Here is a 20,920-nt window from a genome sequence, read left to right as displayed (position 1 = left end):
TTTACAAACAAAAACTAACAGAATAAGCATGAATTACATAGAAATCAAGCTAACTTTGGAAAAAGAGTGATTTGCCTTAACTGCTTTCAAAATAAATGTAGGACATCTGCAACACCTGAAGGCTTCCTGGAAGGAGGGTGGGCACACGTAAACCTACAGCACTACCTGCCACAAACAGAAACTTACATGATAACATTTTCTGAACTGAACAGCAATGGCACTCCCATTTTTCGAACCTTTATGGCTGTGAAGTTGATTCAGAGCAATTGTTAGGTGCCCAATCAGAACCAGAAACAGACTATATGAGTGTTGAACCAGTAGACCCTTTTACACTTCTTGAGGTCCAATCGGCCATTAAAAACATAGCGCCCGGAAAGGCCGCTGGCCCGGACGGCCTGCCAGGTGATTTACTCCTACACGATTCCACCCTATGGGCTAATTTTATTCTTCTTTTGATGAGCCTTCTGGCCCGGGTCCATCCAGTCCCTGAATCGTGGAAAGGAGCAGAAGTGGTCACAATATATAAGAAAGGGGCCAGAGAGGACCCGGCCAACTATAGACCTATAAGTCTAATTGATGTAATACAGAAGTTGGTTGGCAGGGTTCTCATCTCTAGAATGGTGTCCTGGCTAGAAGAAGGAAACATCCTGACGCACTTACAAGCGGGGTTCAGGCAGAAGGTGGGTACGATGGACCAGGTTTTCAGATTTTCGGCGACATACTGGAAAACTGTGTCTATCGGGAAAGGCTCCTTATATCTAGCCTTCATAGATTTGAAAACCGCCTTCGACCTTGTGCCCCGTGCCAAACTTTGGCAGGTGCTTCAGGACATGGGCTTCCCACGATACCTCCTCGAGCTGATAAAAAGATTACATGATGGCACCTATGCAAGAATTAGATGGGGGAGTCAGGGCCAACTGACTAAGAGGATACCAGTGAACAGGGGGGTCCGTCAGGGCTGTGTGATGGCCCCGACTTTGTTCTCCCTCTTTGTAAATGTGGTGGCAGACCATTTGAGAGAGGACCCAGCAGATGCCCCCGCCCTGGCGGGCGAAAAGATACCAACCCTCCTCTTCGCGGACGATACCCTCCTGAGGTCTAAAACTCACTCTGGTCTCCAGAAACTCCTAGACAGGTTTAGCCTGTTTTGTGAAGATCGTGGCTTAATTATCAATACCACTAAAACAAAACTGATGGTACTGTCCCAGACCAAAAAATCCTGGAAGATCAATGTTGCCCTCAATGGATCAATGCTAGAGGAGGTGGATGCTTTTGACTACTTGGGAGTAAGGGTCAATTATAGAATGAAATGGGACACCCATGTGGCCAAAATGCTTTAAAATCATTAAAGAGTGTCGGGAGCCAGTTCAAGAGATCATCGAGCCTCTTTTAGTAGACCCATCGCCCCTGCCCTAGCCGTCTATGATTGGAAGGCATTGGCCGCTGCAGTTTATGGGTCAGAATTATGGGGTTTTGACAACATTGCAGAGCTAGTTAAAGCTGAGAATAAGTTCTTTAGAGATCTAGTCGGTCTCCCGCTCTCTACCCCTTTAAAACCACTTCTTCACGACATGGGTTGACTATCAATTAAAGACATAGTTCGCCTTCGCCCATTATTATATTGGGTGCGCCTGAGAAGGACACCGGAGTTGGCAAACTATGCAGCAGTTTTTGAAGAACATATCACTTTGAACAGCTCAAAGAAGATCGTATGGCTGAACAAATTGAGGCAGTTGGTCAATAATCTGGGGTTGAGTGAAGCGTGGTTATCCCAGTCCCCCCCCCACCCCCTGAAAGAAACGGTTAAGAAAATTTACTGGGAATAAGTGCAGGCTAAGGAACTAAAAGATACTAGGTGGGGTATTTTAACTGATCAGTTCTTAGAGCACAAACCGGTGAGGAAGCTGGAACCCTTTTTTAGATTTTATTAAAATTCCCAGAGATAGAACTCTTTTTAAAATTGAGGTATGGGACACTTCATTTGAATGAATTTACTAAGCACTGGAAACTCTCCTTGTCCCACCAAGCTACCTGCCCGGGATGTGCAAACCCCATAGAGTCCCTAGCACACTTCCTGTTTGCCTGCAGTGCCTATAGGGGGGTTAGGAAAAGATGGTTAAAACCAGTATGTAGAGAAATGGGAGTGAAGCACCACACGATGGCCCTTCGCATTCTGACAACGGACACAACATCTATGATGGTCGTTTGCGGAGTTGCAAAGTATCTGGGGAAAACCTGGCAGATACGCTCAAAGCTTATGCAATTGAGAATGGGGTAGAAAATTAAGATTAATTAATTTGGCTGTTCAAGAAATGAATGCCACTGCACTCTATGTCCTATGGCCTTTTAACTGTATATATTGATTTTGTTTTGTAAGACGTTGCTTTGTCTCTGTATTATGATATGATTAATATGAATTTTATTCTTTTACGAAGAAATTGTATCTACTTTTATGATAAATCTTTTTATTGAATAAAGTATTACAACAACAACGATAACATTTTCAGTTTATGGCACGTGTAGCTGTGAATACACATGCTCTGCTTAGAAGGTAAAGCTGTTCACTTTTAAGCAGTGGCTAGCCAGAAGATGTTGCAGAACATTGAAAAAGTGTACACAGTAGAATCTGGCCCACTAGAGCTAGTTGGTGTGCTAAGATATCAACACAGTAGTGTTTGGTAAACTTGTCTGGCGTGGACCAGGTAGCTGCCTTACAGATGTCAGCTATTGGAAGATTACCCAGAAAGGCCATTGTGGCTGCCTCCGTATGTGTAGAATGTGGCTGTGGCAGAGCAGGGGGCTGACTTTTGGCCTTAGCATAGCAAGTTAAATGCACTTGACCAACCATTGAGCTATCCCTGCTTTGGAAATGGGAGTGCCTTTGCTTGGTTTAGTGCAGGTGAAAACATGCTTGAGTTTTACAAAATGTTTTTTCCTATCAATGTGGAACATGAGGGCCCTTTTTACGCCTAGTATGCCTAGTGTGTGAATGGCTCTCTGCTAATCAATTTGGGTGTGAAAAGAACACTGGGAGTTGGTCTGAAGTACAAAGGAGAGACCACCTTAGGCAGAAACTTTGAGTTAGTTCTAAGGACTACCCTGGCAGCGTAAACATTGAAATAGCACACTTCCATCAAAAGTGCATCAATCTCACTCACATACCTGAGGTAAGTGATTGCAACAAAAAGGGTACTTTCCAAAACAAAAAATAGAGAATGCAAGCAAGAAGGGGCTCCCATGAGCCTAGTGAGCACTACATTGAGGTTCAAGGACGGGGTTGTGGGTAACCTAGGGGGTATAACCCTTTTCAGTCCTTACATTAATGCTTTAATGACACAGAAACTAAACAATTATGAGTGTTCCCTATGCTGTAGATATGCTTCCACCACAGCCAAATGTAAGCAAATGGAAGTGTAAGCCAGGACTGAGTGTTGGAAGTGAAACCGGTTGCAGATGACGTCTTGCACTGCTGGCTCGAGGGAATCGATATGTTTGGGCATGCGGTAGTGGACAAACCTCTTCCACTTTGCTGCATAGCAGGCTTGAGTAGTGTGACGGCAAGCTTATTCGAGGATGGACATACATTCGGCTGGCAAATTGAGATACCCAAACTCTAGGACCTCAGAAGTGAGATAGCTAGGTTGAGTTGCCTCGGGTTGGGTTGCCTTACAGTGCACTGGTGTTGAGTAAGAAGATCTGGCTAGTTGGGGAGCTTGTCGTGAGGGACCACAGACAACTTGAGAAGGGTTGTGAACCACTACCTGACTGACGTAGGAGCGACGTGGGTGAGGAAGATCTGCCATGGCCTCTTGACCACATATGGTAGAAGTGGGAGAGGCAGAACTGTGTAGGCAAATACCCCTGACCAGTTCATTCATAGTGCATTGCCCCTGGACTGTGGGTGCAAACATCAGGAGGTGAAGCTTGGGCATTTAGGTTGATTGCTAATACATCGGGAAACACCAACGCTGGAAGTTCAAGAGCAGGACTTGGGCCTGGAGTCCCCATTTGTTGACTTGATGCCTCAGCTTTGTGAGTAGGTCTATAAAGTCCACTCCCGGAAGGTACACGGCCAGCAGATGTACTCTATGGATTGGCAAACTTAAAATAATTGTCACTAATGAAGAGAGCGCGTGCTGCCTTCTTTCCAAAAGAAACACATGGCAGTTGTGTTGACTGTTTTCACCAGGACTGTTTTGTAATGTACATGGTAGAAGAAAGCTTTCAGAGCCAGTTGGGCTGCCAGTAATACTAGATAGTTGATGTGGAAGGTCTACTGAAAGAGTATTCACAGGCCCTTGAACAGTAATACCCATCAAATGCGCCCCCTAACTCGTGAGAGACGCGTCGGGGTGATTGTCACCTAAGGAACTGGGACTAGAAAGGGCCTGCCCTGCAACAGGTTGTTGCCGTTCCATCACTGCAGAGATGGGTGCTGGTGGTGGAGGGTCAACCCTAGACCCTCCTGGAGACTCTGCGCTTGTGACCATTGTGCCACCACACACTCTTGCAGCTGCCATATGTAATCGAGTGCGGAGAACAATGGCAATGCAGAAGAAATACTGTTCTGTCTGTTAACTGGTGATGTGACAGAAAAAGAGGCTGCAGGAGATGGAAGGCTTGGACCCGTGCAGTGCTGCAATAAGCTTTCACGGTGACCGAGTTTAAAATTTCCCTTAGGGAGGGCTGAATCTGAAGGGTTCGAGGTGGGATTTTCCCACGTTGATGGCAAAACAAAGATTCCAAGTTATAAGGTGTTCTGAGTGTGGGTCAAGCACTGCTGCCTGCTTGCACTTTTTATCAGTGAATAGTCTGGGTATGGGAAGATGTGGGTGCCACTCATCCGGAGATGACCAGCTACCGCTGCAAGGCATTTCGAAAATACTCAGGGAGCCGTGGTTACCCTGAAAGGCAGATCTTTGAATTGAAAGTGCTGTCCACGTACCACGAACCTGAGGCAGAGGCGTTGAAAAGGGGGAATAGGGATGTGGAAATAAGTACCCTTCAAGTTGAGGGCAGTCCTGAAGTTGCCTTGCTGCAGCAGGGGTATGACTTCCTGGAGCGTGATCATGTGGAAATTATCTGACAGGATGTACTTGGCGAGAGACATGAGTAAAAGTATGGGCCTGAGGACCCAGTCTTTTTTGGGGATGAGAAAGTACAGCGAATACACCCCTTTGCCATGTTAATGTGGTGGCACAGGCTTGGTTGCCCCCTAGAGTAAGAGTGTGTTTCTGGCACTGGTGTTCCGTGGATTTTTGCTGGGGGAATGTTTGGTGGTGGAACAATGAGTTACAGGCAGTAACCCTGAACTACAATGGAAAAAACTAACTGGTCTAAGGTGAAGTTTTGACATTGTGTGAGGAACCCCTGCAGGCATCCCCTGACAGGTGTTGTGTGGTCAGGAGGAAAGGGAGAGGGAGTCACAGCTTGGTTGGGATAGCTCCTATTGCTGCATTGTCTCTACTCCGGTCCTTGGAATTATTGCACCTACAGGCGCCCCTGGAATAACTTTGGCATGCTGGCTGCTGCTGCCTTTGGTAGGAAGTGAAAGACTCTGGGGAGGTGGCTTTCGTGCCACCACTAAATTGTGAGCGGCAGAAGGAGCCACGGGGTGATGGAGAATTGAGAGCCCACATTTCCTTATCCGTATTCGTGTTCTTCTCTAGCATCTGATGAATTTGAGGCCCAAAGAGGTGTTTCCCATCAAAGGAATGTTGGTCAGATACTGCTGGACTTCTGGCTTAATGATCCAATGGGTGGCAGACTGCGTGGCCACCCTTTTTGCCAAATCAATCATTTTATTCTATTAACCAGGTGGTAGGCATCTTCAGTACCCTCTGCATTTGTCGGTTTAGAGATGGTATATGTATGAACAAAGAGTAGGGTGGGAGCGGACTTATGTAAGGTGGGTCTGAGGAGGAGGGTTAGTATTTTTTGATTTATTTAACCTTGGCATGACCACCCTAGCCTTAATTAGGTCCTTAAAGACATCCTGTGTGGACTTTAACATATCCTTATGCCTGTGAAGGCATTGTGCAGAAAGCTGGGTGTAGAAGAGCGTTTCTATCAAGAAGTCCTCATCTGCAATTGTGTACAGGTCTATCTTGTGGAAGGTGGCCGCCCTCTGAATGATCTCATAAGACGTGGCATCATTTGGAGGGGAAGGCCTGACAGGGTACAGGTCGGGCCATTGTCAACTGGGGGAACAACCTCATAATCAACCCTGGGATCTTTTGAGTGGGTCAGGTCATATGGGTCATCATAAGGGTCCAGAGGATTCCCCTCCCCTTCGAATGAGTGTGCTGAGCCCTTCGGGGAAGATGGTGGAGACCCATGAGGTGGAGGAGGAAGAGGCACAGGTCGAGAAGGAAGCGGCTGGTGCCTCTATCTTCAGGTTTCTTGAGCTTGGGAGGTGGAGGTGGCTTCAATGCAAGCTGCACCTCGAAGGTGAGGAAGAGTCTCCTGCACCTTTGAAGGTGGTTTTGCTGTAATTTTCCCCATGTGCGGGGGAATACACAGTCTCTTTTGCCGAGTGTCCAGCTCCTCCTGGAGACACTTTAAAATCGGCAGTTCCTGATCATCAGAGTCTACCGTGGATTGATGACTGAATGCCGAAGGCTGTTTCGGCTTCGGCACTGAAGAACCCATTGGTGCCTGTGCCGAGGATCTGGAGGGCACAGAGGGAGTGGCCAAGGCCAGCTCTTGAGTGGCTGGTTGAGTGCCAGGAATGGAGTTTGTGTTGGCTCGAAAGGCTTAGGTCAGAGCCAGCCATAGGCGAGCCAAAAGGCTGAGGCCCAGATTGTGGGCTCGACGTCCACCCCCTGGAGGGGTCGTCGGTAACGGAATGGTGAGAGCTGTGATGAGCTGTACTCACCATCTCCCTTTTGTGACGCTGGACCGGTGTGGGCTGCAGGTCTGCTTCCATAGAGTACAAAGGCAAATTTTGGCTGAAGCAGGCCACTTGCTCGGCGACATTTGCCTCTCCTTCGATGTCCTCTACAAAGATGTAGGGGTTTCCTCGGATCGCTGCTGTTACATGGCACATCAGGCAATCCAACAATCATGACTGTTTCGGATGGTCGTTTTGGACCGGAAGGCAAGGCAGGAAGAGCAGGAGGTCTTGTCGTGCTCCAGCAATAAGCAGAGGTTTCAGACTGAGTTGATCAATCTACGAGTAGTCAGAGTGGCACTGTGGACAGTAAAGAAAGGGTGTTTTTCCATCATGGTATGCGCATTTTCAAGGCCAAAGCCCAATGAAACAGGTCTGAGATGGGCATGGAGGAGGACAGTGTCAAGGAAGACAGAGATGCCTATAGGATGGAACCACCACCACAGAGACAATAGAAATTACAATGCAAACTGATTGTCTTGCTCAAAGAAAAGGAAGACTTGAAAGCACCGATGACAAACGCCATCCGGTGTCATCTCAGAGCCCCAGCGATGCGCACACTCTACCTCAACAGCAGAAGACAATCGAACAATTAAGCCAATGCTAATGCACATTAACAGTCATAGGAGTCACTATACCTCATGACTCGAAAGAATGCTTTGAAGAAAAACAAGGTGTACACATCCACACCCACCAATAAATGGCAGAAGAATGCAGGGCATGTTTATCTACAACTACATATGCCGCAAACATAACTTGTTATTCTAGTCTAGCCACTTCCAGAAGCATTGCACCTGCTCAAACAGGATCCAGGACCATATTTTGCCCTGCTTATTGAAGTATCACATGATGGTTGTGATGATCTTGCGGACATCTCTTTGATGGTGGCACAGGAAAGCCTTGAAGGCCATACATACCACCTGAAGTTCCAGAAGACCAATATGGTGCTGGGCCTCCAGTGGAGGCCAGTGGCATCCTGTGGAGGCCCAGCTCCATATCTCCACCTATTCCAAATGGCACTCCAAACCTGGCAGTGATGCATCTGTCACCATTGTGAACTCTTCGTGAGGGAGGGAATGCACCTGCAGCAGGTCAAGCTGGCATTTCCTTCCGCTTCAGAAGACCCTGAGCTGTCTTCTGCAAGATATGGCGTTAGAGAGGCATCATTGATGCTGAGCCCACCAAAATCCGAGGTTCCACTGCAGGGTTCACAGGTGCCACATGGCACTGGGAATGCACATGGCTTGAAGAACAGGAAGCTGCAGAGCTATCCTCACCAAGACCTGGGTGATTATCCTGAAATATCAGGACAAATCTGGATTGTCTCAGACTTTCTGTGACAGGGGAAAAGCCCTGAAAGCCAAAGGAAAGGAAGTCTTTGCCTGGAGCTCAGGTGGGACTTTGGCTTGTTGATTGTGAAACCCAACGATATCAGAAGTTTGGCTGTCATCCAAAGTGGTCATCGACTGACTGGCAAGCCCACCTTTAGCAGCCAGTTGCTGAGGTACAGAAGCACAAGTTACTTACCTTCGGTAACGATATATCTGTAGGCAACATTAGAAGTGACGGATTCCTTACCTTAGAATTACGCCCAGGCGTCAGACTGGATCCGGAAAGTTTTTTGTCAGCAGTACCCCTGCACGTCGGTAGGCGTCGTCGTGCAGCTCCGCATGCGTCGTTGCCGTCGTTGGTGACGTCGGAGCTACTTCGATGCGCCCATGCGCGTGGACGTCAGTTCTGGACACGACTTTCCGCGCCAGGAACGCAGAGCCATGCAAGAAATGGACCACTGGTGCCATGAAACTAGGGCCTTGAAAGGGATAACCTTAACCGTAGAAATCGGTTCGCAGAATGGGGAGGATAGGTGGGGCGGTAAGGAATCTATTACTACTAATGTTTCTTACAGATAGATCGTTACCGAAGGTAAGTGACTTGTGCATCTGAAAGAAACACGTAGTGAAAGATTGCTTACCTTAGAATAGATACCCCAGCAATACCAACCCCGGTGGTGGGTCTACGAGCCAAGATCACACCAGAAAGTCCTGGAGAACAGAATGGCCAAAGAAGCCGTCTCTCCGGACTTGGCTGTCCAGGCAGTAGTACTTGGTAAACGTGTGCAGCAGTGCCCACGTAGCTGCCTGACAGATGTCATGCAAGGGAATGCTGCATCCCAAGGCAGTAGTGGCTGTCGTCACTGTGGTAGAGTGGGCACGCAATTCCACTGGAGGCTCCTTTTAACCCTAGGAGTAACAAGCCTTTATGCACAGAACGACCCATCGAGAGAATGTCCGCTTGTGCACAACCCAACCTTTCCTGGCGCCCAAGTAGCCAACAAAGCGCTGGTCATCACCCGGAACAGTTACGTGCGGTCCAGATAGAATGATAGAGAACGTTTTAGGTCCAGACAGTGGAGCCTATCTTCCTCATTTGAGGGATGCGGAAAGAAGGTAGGCAAAGTTATGGTCTGCCCGATGTGAAAGGCAGTGACAACCTTTGGCAGAAAAGAAGGACGAGTCCTCAGAACAACTTTGTCCGGATGGACAGAGAGAAAAGGAGCCTTAGAAGAGAGAGCCTGGAGCTCACTCACCCTTCTGGCAGAGGTGATGGCAACCAGGAAAGCAGTCTTTAGAGTAAGGAGACGAAGAGGACAATTGTGAAGTCGCTTAAAGGGAGCACACATCAGAAAAGTAAGAACAAGATTCAAGTCCCACTTAGGCATCACAAAAGAAACAGGAGGAAACATATGCATGATGCCTTTCAAGAACCTATTTACAACAGGGGACTTGAAAAGAGAAGGCTGATCTGGAAGCCTTAGAAATGCAGAAATGGCAAAGAGATAGCCTTTGATAGTGCCCAGAGCAGAACCCTGCTGGGACAAGGAGAGAAGAAAAAGAAGAACCTCTGAAAGAGGGGCGGAAAGGGGATCCACAGTCTTTGCTGTGCACCATGCCACAAACTTATTCCACCTGCAGGCGTATACCATCTTAGTGGAGGGACACCTGGCTGGCAAGATAAAATGACAGACTTCAGGAGGCAGGTCGAAAGATGTCAACTGCCATTGCTCAATCTCCACGCAAGGAGGTTGAGACTGGACCGGTTCGGGTGGAGGACCGTCCCCTGCTGCTGTGACAGATGATCCACCCGAAGAGGCAGACAGATCGGGGGGATCGATGCTCATACTGAGTAGCTCGGGAAACCATTCTCTTCGAGCCCAGTCCAGAGCCACAAGGATGAATTGGCCCGGTCGCGCCTGATCTTCTTTAGCACTCTGGGCAGAAGTGGTATAGGCGGAAAGGTGTACAACAGACCGCAAGAAGTGATGACATTGAGCGTTCTCTTCAGTGGTGAATAGATCTAACCAAGGCTCTCCCCACTGTTGAAAGAGACCTTGCACCATGTCAGAGTTCAGATGCCATTCGTGATCTATCATGCACCGGTGGCTGGGTTAGTCTGCCCTGGCGTTCAAGGAACCTGCAGGTGTTGAATCACTAGGGACATGCCCTGATGTTCCAGCCAAGCCCAGAGGCGCAGAGCCTCTTGACAAAGGGTCCCCAACCCCACTCTGCCCTGTTTGTTGCAGTACCACATGGGGGTGGTGTTGTCGGTGAACACTTGCACTACCCCCCACACGACAGAAGGAAGGAATGCCTTCAGTGCAAGCCGGATCGCCCTAAGCTCCAGAAGGTTAATGTGGAGCTTGGACTCCTCCGGAAACCAGAGGCCTCTGATCTCTTCCTCCCCCATGTGGGCGCCTCATCCCAGAAGGGACGTGTCCATCACAACTGTATATTCTGGTTGGGGAAGGGAGAGGGATCTGCCAAGGACCCAATCGCGATTTGTGAGCCACCACTGCAATTGTCATGCAGTGCCCTCCAAGATCTGGACGAGATCGGACAGGTTGCCCTGGTCCTGTGCTCACTGGAACTTCAGGTCCCCCTGCAGAGCCGGCATATCACATCTGGCATGATCCACTAGCAGGATGCAGGAGGCCATCAGACCCAGTGGTCGAAGGGTCATCCTGACCGAAACCCGGGAAAGAGGCTGAAAGATTGGCATCATAGCCTGAATGTCCCGGACTCGCTGCTCGGGAGGATAAACCCAGAACCGCTCCGATTAAAAGGAGCTGCTGTGAGGGAATCAGGTGCGATTACGGCACATTGATGGAGAACCCCAGCAACCCCAGAAGAGACGCTCCACCGTCTGGAACCTAAAATGTGCGCTCTCATTCTATCTGGACCGCAAATACCAGTTCCGCGTGGATGACCAGAGCTTTGTTGGCTACTTGGGCGCCGAGAAAGGTCGGCCGTAGTCTGGAGGTGGGAGACAACTCCCTGGGGCGAGCCTGCCTACAACAGCCAGTCGTAGAGATAGGGGAAGACTGAAACCCCCAGTGAGCTGCGACCACCGCCATCACTTTCGTGAACACCCGAGTGGCGCTGGTAAGACCAAAGGGGATCACGGTAAACTGAAAATGCTCACGGCCTACAATGAACCACAGGTAGCGTCTGTAAGCAGGCAGGACGGGGATATGGAAATAGGCGTCCTGCAAGTCCAACGCCACCATCCAAGTCTTGCGGGTCTAGGGCAGACAAGACCCGAGCAAGCGTGAGCATCTTGAACTTCTTCCGGAGGAAGCGATTGACGTTCCGAAGGTCTAAGATAGGACGCAGGCCCCTGTTCTTCTTTGGAACCAGAAAGTAGTGGGAATAACAACCACAACCTACTTCTGGCGTCTGAACTCGCTCGATGGCCCCCTTAGCCAGGAGTGCTGCAACTTCCTGCTGGAGATGCGTCAAGTGATCCCCTGACATTCGGTGGTACTGAGGTGGAATGGATGGAGGGGTTGTCTTGAAGGGGAGGGAGTAAGCCCTTCGGACAATTTGCAGCACCCACTTGACCGAAGTGATGTTGCACCAGTGGTGGAGATTATGGCGTATTCGTCCACCCACTGGCCACTGATGGGCACGAAAGGTCGGACTAGGAGGGCTTTGAAGCGGATGCTGCGGGGGTGGAACTGGACTGGCCCACCCGCTGGCCCCCTGAAACGCCTCGGCGGTTCCCACGGCCGCGACCACGCTGGGGTTGTTGCTGCTGCTGTGGTCTGTGGCTCTGCGAACGCTGTGAGGCGCCCCTTCCGTGGCCACGAAAGGAACGAAAAGCAGAAGGCGGAGGAGGCCGCGCACCCGACAGGGACTTGGCCGTAGCCCGGGAGTCCTTGAAGCGTTCCAACGCACTATCTGCCTAATGACCAAAAAGGAGAATGCCATCAAAGGGCATGTCCATCAGAGTGTTCTGGACATCCCCTGAGAAGCCAGTTGTCCTCAACCAGGCATGGCGCCAAAGCCCCACCGTCGTGGAAATCGACCTGCCCAGTGAGTCAGCTGTGTCCAGCCCACAACGTATGGTGAACTTTGCTTCATCTCTCCCGGCCGCAATCGCCTGGGAAAGAACCACCTGGGCCTCCCCTGGGCAGTTAGGCAGCACCTGCGCACCCGTGTCCCACAGAGTGTGGGTATGACAGCCCAAGAGGCATGCGGTGTTCACCGACCGCAGCCCTAAGCTGGCAGATAAAAACACTTTTTTGCGAAACTGATCCAGCTTCTTGAATTCCCTATCCGGAGGTGCGGTAGCGAACGCGCTCTGAGATGTAGAGGCTTGGACGACCAAGCTCTCCGGGGTGGGGTGTTGGGTAAAGAAGAGGGGGTCTCCCAGAGCCTGTCGATGGCTTCGGGCCACGTTCCTATCCACAGGAGCCCCTGTGTTGGGCCTGGACCAGGTGCCCAAAAGAACATCAGACAGTGCTTCATTAAAGGGCAGCACAGGCTCCAAAGAGGTAGCCGCCGATTGGAGCACTTCTGTGAGGAGATTAGTCCTGACGGCCACCGTAGGAAGTTCGAAGTTGAGAGCGCCGGTCACCCTACACAACACCACTGCGTAACTGGCTCCCTCCTCCGTGGCCACGGTAGGAGGAGACAGCATGCCAAGGTCAGGTGAGGTGTCAAACCACTGGCCTCCCCCAAATTCACTACCCAGTCCTGATCATAAGCACAGTCCTGTGCCAGAGGGTCCTCAGACCCCTCCCAGTCCTCCCCTTCCTCCGAAGTCTGTGGAACAGGCTCAAAATAAGGAGGAGGGACATAAGGCTCAAAAGGGCCCATCGGCATCGGGCGACGTTGATCCGGCACAGTGCCCAGGTCAAGGCTGAACCTGGGGACGTCGTCGGCCCTTGGAGCGGGCGACGTCGGAAGCAGTGCCGGGGAGATCGGCGCCAGTGGAGGTGTCACTAGGACAACCGGCGTCAATCTGGATCCGATCCCGGATCGTTGGCGGGCCTGTGGAGACGGAGCGACATCGGGGCCAGAGACTTGGGGTCGTGGGCGCGCCCCAGGTAGTAGAGACACACACTGTGTGGATCCGTCACCGATATCATGAGGTGACAGTCTCCACAGTTCTTGAACCCAGGCAAACCTACGACACCAGGAGTCGATCGTCTTGAAAAGACGAGGTAAAAGCCTTAAAAATACTCAGTCAAAAAGTGACTGTGGGTACTTGCTCTTCCCGGCGCGTCTATGTAGCTCCAACATCATCCCGATGCAAACGACGCACACGAAGCCGCACGACGACTCCTACATACGCGCAGGGGTACTGCTGACGAAAACCTTTCCGGATCCAGTCTGACGCCTGGGGGTAATTCTAAGGTAAGGAATCTATCACTACGTGTATCTTTCAGATACTTACATATTTTACTACAAAGATTGGCAGCAAAAACCTCCATCATCATAGTTAAAATCCAAGGGGCAGAAGTAAGGCTGGAGGGAGCACGGTGAATTGAAAAGATGATTGGGTCACTTTGAACCACAGGTAATGCCTGAGAGATGGAGGATGGGTATATGAGAGCACGAGTACTGTAAGTCCAAGGATGCAATCTAGTCTCTGTGGTTTAGAGTAGACAGGATCTGAGACAAGAAAGATGACCAAAATTGGCAAGAAGCCTCCGTCCTAGAGAACAAGGATTTAACAGGAGTACAATTATCAACGTCTCTCAAAAGAGTGCATCTGCTCGAAAGTTCTTTTGGACAACAAAAGGTTGGATTCCTGCATAAGAATTACAAAGTGCTCCTCCTAAAGTCGCTCTGGGGTGGGATGAAGAATAGGTGGGGCAAGGCATCCCATTTAGTCTATCCATCAGCTTGAATGATTTGAGAAGAATATAACATTTCTTAAGAAGGGCTACAGAAAGAGCACAAATATGTATCAAAAGGGTGTAAAGCTGAATCACTTCTATGAAGACGCTTAGCTATAACTTTTCAATTCATCTGACAAACTTCAATTAATGGTTGTTTTTCATGTTACTTTGTTAAAAATTATAAGCAAAACAGAAAAGGGGTCTACTTACCAACTGTGTTCCCTGCCGTTTTAACCGATGATCACAAAGATTAACATTCTCAAAAAATGTCTTAAACAAATTAAAACCTGCAATTAAAACATAATTAATTACATGTATCCAAGATGGTCATATTATCAGTAAAATACCTAAGGGCTTTGAGCCCTGCACCAAATTCTGACACAATGCCACACAATCAGTAAACTACATTTATTTATTTATTTATTTTGGCTAGGCCAGATGTCTCTAGTGAGTAACTTGCGAGCTACTAGCAGCTCTCCAGGCATATATGTGCAAGTAGCTCTCCTGTGTGTAGCCCAGCCTAACAGCTTTTGCTTACTTGAATTAATTTATGCATATCAACATTGAAAGGTTGTATTTGAGACAAAAATGTGTGTATTTTCAAAACTCATTTGCTAATGTTTCGAAGATAAATGGTTTCATTTCTAAAATATATTTAAAGGCGATATCAGAGTGATAAATCATGTTGGGATGGGAAGACATATGACTAATATCTTGGTGCACGGGGCATTAAATACATGTTATGTATTACACATGTAGAGGCATTTCAAATTGACAAAGCTGAACATTTACATGCTGTGCATACTCCTGCCATCTAGTGTTGGGCCTGGATATGTTTTTCTTTCAAGAATTCTGGAGTTACGAGGTAGTGTGAATTCACCTCTTGCTGGTAATGTGCATGGTCATCAGCTTCATTGCTAAATTGTTTTCCGCACGGCAGGTGAGAATGGAGCTGGAGCAAAGTGACACAGGAGAGAGAAAAAAAGATGACCATGCAAGAGAAGATAGATAACTGCAAAAGCCATAGGCCTCCGGGGAGGAGTGTGGGCAAATGTGAATCAACAGCACCACATGCCGCGAACAGAGGCTTACATTGTAAGTAATATTTTCCATTCCAGGCATGTCTGGCTGTAGATACACATGCTGTGCATCCTCCCATAGGCGGTGAACAGCCTGTGGGTGCAGCTGAACATTTGAAAAGAGTACAGGCTGACCAACCCTGCCTTTTGGTGTGCTAATATGTCCACATAATAATGTTTAGTGAAAGTGTGCGGTGTAGATCAAGTAGCTGTTTGGAAATGTCAGCTACTGGGGCGTTTCCTAGGAAAGCCATAGAGGTCCCTCTTTTCCTAGTAGAGTGGGCTCTTGGAGGAAAAAGCAAAACCCTCCCTCCTAGCTTTTACATAACATGTCTGGATATATTTAACTATCCATCTGCTTATGCCTGATCTGTGATTAGGAAAAAGCAATAAAGATGTGTTTAGTCTTTCAAATGGGTTTTGTACAATCCACAAAATACATTGGGGTCTCTTAACATATACGGTATGAAGGGTCCGTTCTGCAACTGAGTCACATTGGGGAAAGAAAACTGGGAGTTCTATAGACTGATTACGTTGGAATGGAGAGACCACCTTAGCAAGAAATTTAGAGTAAGTGTGAAAAAACCCTATCCCTATGAACCTGAAGAAAGGTTCTTCCAATGCTTGGAGATCATTGAGAGTGAGGTGATAGTCACAAGACACAGCACCTCCCAAGAAAGGAAGTTTAGGAGGCATGAATAGAAGGGCTCAAATAGGGGACACATGAGTTTTGTACGGGCAATATTGAGATTTCATATCGGGCCTGGGGAGAGGGAGGGAGGGGGCATTGAGTATGCTTGAGTATCTCCATAAAAGCTTTGATGACTGACATCCTCAAGAGGAAAACACGCTACCTATTTTGTAGATAAGTATCCATAGCAGCTAAGTGTAGGCGGATGGAGTCAAGGCTAGACCACAGGTTTGTAGGTAGCAGACAATGTCCTGGATGGTAGCTGTGTTTTGACAGGCGGGAACAGACAAACCTTTTCCATTCGGACTTGACCCGACCAGCAGTCTCTAATCAGTTTGCCATTCCGTAACCCCCGGTTAGGCGGACTATTTACCAGCTAGTGAACCACTGCTGCTTGATGCAATCCCCACACAGTCAGTGTACAGTACCTCTTGCCCTCGTTCCGGCTCCAGCGGTTGGCCTCACCACCACCGCACTAACCCAAGGTAGGCCTTGACCCCCCGGAACTCCCCCCAGGAAACTCCCGCTTGTTGGGCCCTTCTTCCTTTTTCAGGCTTTCTGAACAACAGCCTTGGCCTTCCACAACACACGTCACTGAGCGTGCTTCTGTCACCAATTGGGACCTCCTTTTCCACCCTGATAGTAAGTCATCCCTATCTTTCCTTTCAACCCCTTCCCCTTCCAACCCTCTCCCACCCGCTTCCTTTCCCCTCCTTCTACCCCCATCCCCGTTTCTCACTCTTGCCTCATTTATTTTCCTTAGACCCATCCTTGGTACACTTAGGTTCTCCTTAGACCTTAAGCCTATCCACACCGGACTCCTGAAGGTGTGGCCCCAGACGTAAGTGGTTCATCGTACTCCATCACTAGCGCTTTTCTCACTTTCCCTCCTTGAGTCTAGAAACGCGGTATTATCTGCGGCGCTCTTCCTCTTCTGTCCCTTTTGGCTCCATTTATTTAAACTATACCCCTATTTATTTATTCTTTCGCCTTGGTCCACACCAGAGTGCTCAATTGTATACACATACATGTGAATATCCCTTTATCGCCAGCACTGCGATATAAATCAGTGAAATCTGGTCCTGATGATGGCCAACACCCCTACAGGCCGAAAAGCCGTGGACTTCACAGCGGAACTCTCGGCGCTCCCCTCAAGGATACCATACTTAATTACTTGTGTATTAAATTATCATTTACAGTTTGGTTATCCTGACTTTGTAAAATTTTAAAGCGTACTTGTTTACCGTCGCGCCCTTCACCGTCGCTGTATATACTACCTCACCTGTCACTTGCGCCATCACAATCCTTCATGAGCACTTGTGGACAGTATCAAACAGGTTACATGGCATTTAATGTAACGCAGCACAACTCTTTAATTGTTTGATCATATGAAATTGAATATGTCAAATATGTGAATGTACTAACACAATTTATTTTGCAAAGTATCTAGTCTCCCTGGTTTTCTACGCTTCTTGATTTATTCTTCAGTAATTAATTGTACTAATTCTAATTGTCTTCTTACTGACACCCTTTTTAGACATTGTTGTACGTGACAGATGTTTGCCCTAGTCTCATCAGGGTATATGGGCTACCTCCTGTAGTTCGATATTATTCACTTATGTAAGTGGGCACCTTGCACCAGGCCAGACAACCCTTATGGTGATTTAAGGTGCCTTAGACAACCTTGGAGAGCTTTCCAAGTGGTAGCTGTGGAGAGCAGCCTTCAGGCTTAGTCCAGAAGGAGTGTAAAGCAGCTTGTTTTACCAGAATGAAATCTTATAGTATAGATTAAGTGAAAAGAACCACAACAAGTATTTATAAAAATATGTATTTATTATATAATACTCTCTAGTACATTAAATATCTCCTACACAGAAACACAATGCACACAATACTTTAGCAAATAAACACAGTAAATAGCACGTAATACACAGTGGACTGGAGAGGGGGAGGGGACCTAACTGTAGTGTGTTTATCTAGGTACCTATATTGATACTCCTATTTCTGACCCTTGTCCGGTTATTAATTCACTAATGTCCATACACCGGCACAGAAACCCGTTTTCAGATTAGGTCATAGCGCATGCTGTCACATTAAGCAAGCACTATCCCTTCAGCCCCCTAGAAAGCATAACGAGTTCTCAAAACAAATCAAACCTCCAACAGACCTGGGAAATCCCCCGCAGCTATTGTTTTGATTTCGCTCGAGAACTCCTGCAAAGAATGTAAGAACGACCAGTCCTTATGACATTCTTGCTGACGTCTTATGTCCATCCTTACGTCAAACACGGCACCTTTCAGGTATAAATATACTGACGCTGCCCTAAGCTAAGACACGGTGGTGACGAGCTTGGAGCAGCGCTACTTGCCGGAGAGCCCAGCTGATGCAGAAAAGCCCACGGACGCTGCCCCTCCCTTTTGACGCGCTGAGAGAGACGCTGCCTTTTCTCCTGCCGAGAAATCCAGCCTCCGGCGTTTCCAGCCGCTCTCGCGGGTAACTGGGATATCGAGTCCTGTGACAGAGATACCAACCCTCCAGCCTTCTAAATCCCAGGTACTAAACTGACTAACCACTTACAGAGAATTCTTGAGTCAGATTCTTGGCAAAACAAACTTAACTTAAACTGCTACTTACTTACTCCCTCCCAAGTATTAGGCTTAGGTCAGGTACACCGGGGTAGGCGTAGTTAGAAGCACCAGTTGAGTACGATTAGTCAATGTATATATGTATGTATATCTTTTATCCATTTTAAGTATCATATGGCTAAGAAACCATATAAATGCTTTTACAGTATTATTTTATAATTCTGTTTTTACGGTATGCACTTTACTTAACTATAAGTATTGCAATAATAGCGATTCATTTCTCTTGTATGAGAAAAGAGACTGATCAATAAATAACATCTTTTTATTGAACCACGCCCATCTCTTATTTCTCTACAAACTGGTGAAACAAGAATGCACGTACTGACTGAGTAAAATAGTTGTCTTTTGTTTTCACACGACTCTAGAGATATACTCTTGATTAGGGGAGAGCAAAGTTGTCATGTTCTATGGTTGTCAGAAACTAAATCCCTTCTTGTCTATCCAGGGAGGTTAAACTCCTCCTTGCCTATTCGAGAAAGTTTCTAGTGAACTCTGAGCTAGCTGGCACACATAACTTTAAGTCTAATATCGTCAGTAGAAGACCTAGTTAACCACAGTCCTACGTCTATACTATTGAAGATATTATTCCAATGCGCAGAGCCTATTGGGATAATAGGAACTACACTACATAACCATATACTAAGAAAGTGGTATAAGAACCATGACTCGGATCAAGACAGGGTGGAGAGGACGTAGAAGTGGTGGAGATCCAAGGACCACCCAAGGTGAGTAGATAGGGACCCCACGGAGATCCTGTGCAGTGTGGGAACACGACTGCATGCTCCGCACAACTCTACGTGTAATTCGCAGTTGGATATTTAAAGATTAAAGACCCTCCCCAGTGGACCCTGAAGAAACCCCGTGGAAGACAGAAGGTTGGAGAGTCACCCCACCTGTGGATATCCTAGCACCCACGTTACCTACACCAGGGAAGTCGGGTGCATATGTGTGAAGTGGTGTCGGAAACAGCCGTCAACCCCAATGGAGGACTTCAGAAAAGTGCAGCTGCTGAAGGAGAAAGTGTCCGGTGCAATCAGGAGTTGGATTCTAGATGAGAGGTGCCTGCAAGCAGAGGGGACAAAGTCTATGTCACTCAGAAGTGACCAGGAGACTTGGAAGATGAGTGCCCTCCGCTGTTCAGTGTTGCAGGATGGTTGACGATGACCTTAATTCTGCAGCTGTGAGGACCAGGTGACACTGAGGAGGACCAGGAGCCATGCACGAGCTGTTCAACGAAGGATGTAGATTGCTGAGGGGGATTGGTGTCCGGCGGGAGTACCAACAAGCATTGGCAAAAGCAACAAACACAGGAAGTGAAGAAGGATCAGCCAAGTCCAGGGGACTCACCACAAGCAGGGGAGTCAGGGCAGGCCTGAGCAATCAAGGGAGCCCAAAAGAAATAAGTTTGACTCTCAAGTGGACCCACAGACTGGAGGCATTGGAGTCGGGAGAGGACCTCAAGCAGCTCACCAAAAGATGCAGGCCACGGTGCACACGGTGATGTGTGGCTGAAGATTCTGGTCACTGGAGGTGCTTGAGATTTTGGAAGGAAGCCAACAAGCCTTTGTAACTGCAAGTTGGCACGGTGCACAGGGGTTCGGTTATTGCAAACCCCACAAGGGATACTGGCCTCAAACTAGGTGAGAGGGCAGGGCAGTCCTCTGGAGCTGTGGAAATCCACCACCTGTGTTGCAGAACCTTACGGAGTCCGGAGGAGCTCAGGATCAGCAGACCAGTCGACTTAGTTGTGGTGCCTGCGAATGCAGGGGAGTGAATCCTTCACTCCAAGGGAGATTCCTTAAAGTGCCTTTGATGCTTCACAGGCCTTGGAAGGTTCCTGTATGATGTACCGGCACAGATGATGCAGCAGACTGGAAGTGAGACAAAGTCATGCCCAAAAGAAGTCCAGCGAAGTCCAGAGTGCCCAGACGGTAGAAGAAGTGGTGCCTGATCTGAATCTTATCCCACAACGAATCTAGGGACCTACATCCAGGTAAGCCTTTAAGTGCCCTAGGGAAAGGGTTGGGAAGATTCAGGGGACCCCTCCCAGGGAGGGCACTCCCATATAATTTGCCCAGTTTTGCACCAGATCGGGAGCCAACAGCTCCCAGGGCTGGTTTGAACTGAACTATGCACAGGGACACCAAATGTGCCCCTCATAGCACACTGAATGGCACTGGCAAGCGCACTGACCCCACCCCACTAAATCCTGTCTGGGAGGTGGTCACTCCTCCCTGTGACAGGATGCCTATTGTTCTGACTTCCCCTGCTCAAGCTTGGCTCAGCAGCAGGAGGGCAGAATTGTCTCTGGTTGGTAGCAACCATTTTGTGCTGTCCGGGTCCAGAAAGCTGGTACCAGGAACACTCAAGAGTCTAATGGAGGGCTCTTCCAGTGAGGGAATGATTCCAAAATGTTTGATTTCAGAC

General features: G+C 48.3%; 1 protein-coding gene across 4 annotated transcripts in view; it reads right to left on the bottom strand.

Annotated features, from left to right (window-relative positions):
• The window catches only part of USP24 (ubiquitin specific peptidase 24), a 2,099,319-nt gene that overhangs the window by 1,648,263 nt on the left and 430,136 nt on the right, over positions 1 to 20,920 (bottom strand). For all 4 annotated transcript variants that reach the window (XM_078670143.1, XM_078670156.1, XM_078670149.1 and 1 more), the window contains exon 20: positions 14,289 to 14,365. In XM_078670143.1, coding sequence (XP_078526269.1) covers positions 14,289 to 14,365 — 77 coding nt within the window. The remainder of the gene's footprint in view (positions 1 to 14,288; positions 14,366 to 20,920) is intronic.

Source organism: Lissotriton helveticus, chromosome 1_2 (assembly GCF_964261635.1).
Source record: "Lissotriton helveticus chromosome 1_2, aLisHel1.1, whole genome shotgun sequence".
NCBI lineage: Eukaryota > Metazoa > Chordata > Amphibia > Caudata > Salamandridae > Lissotriton > Lissotriton helveticus.
This window is presented reverse-complemented; position numbering and strand designations above follow the sequence as displayed.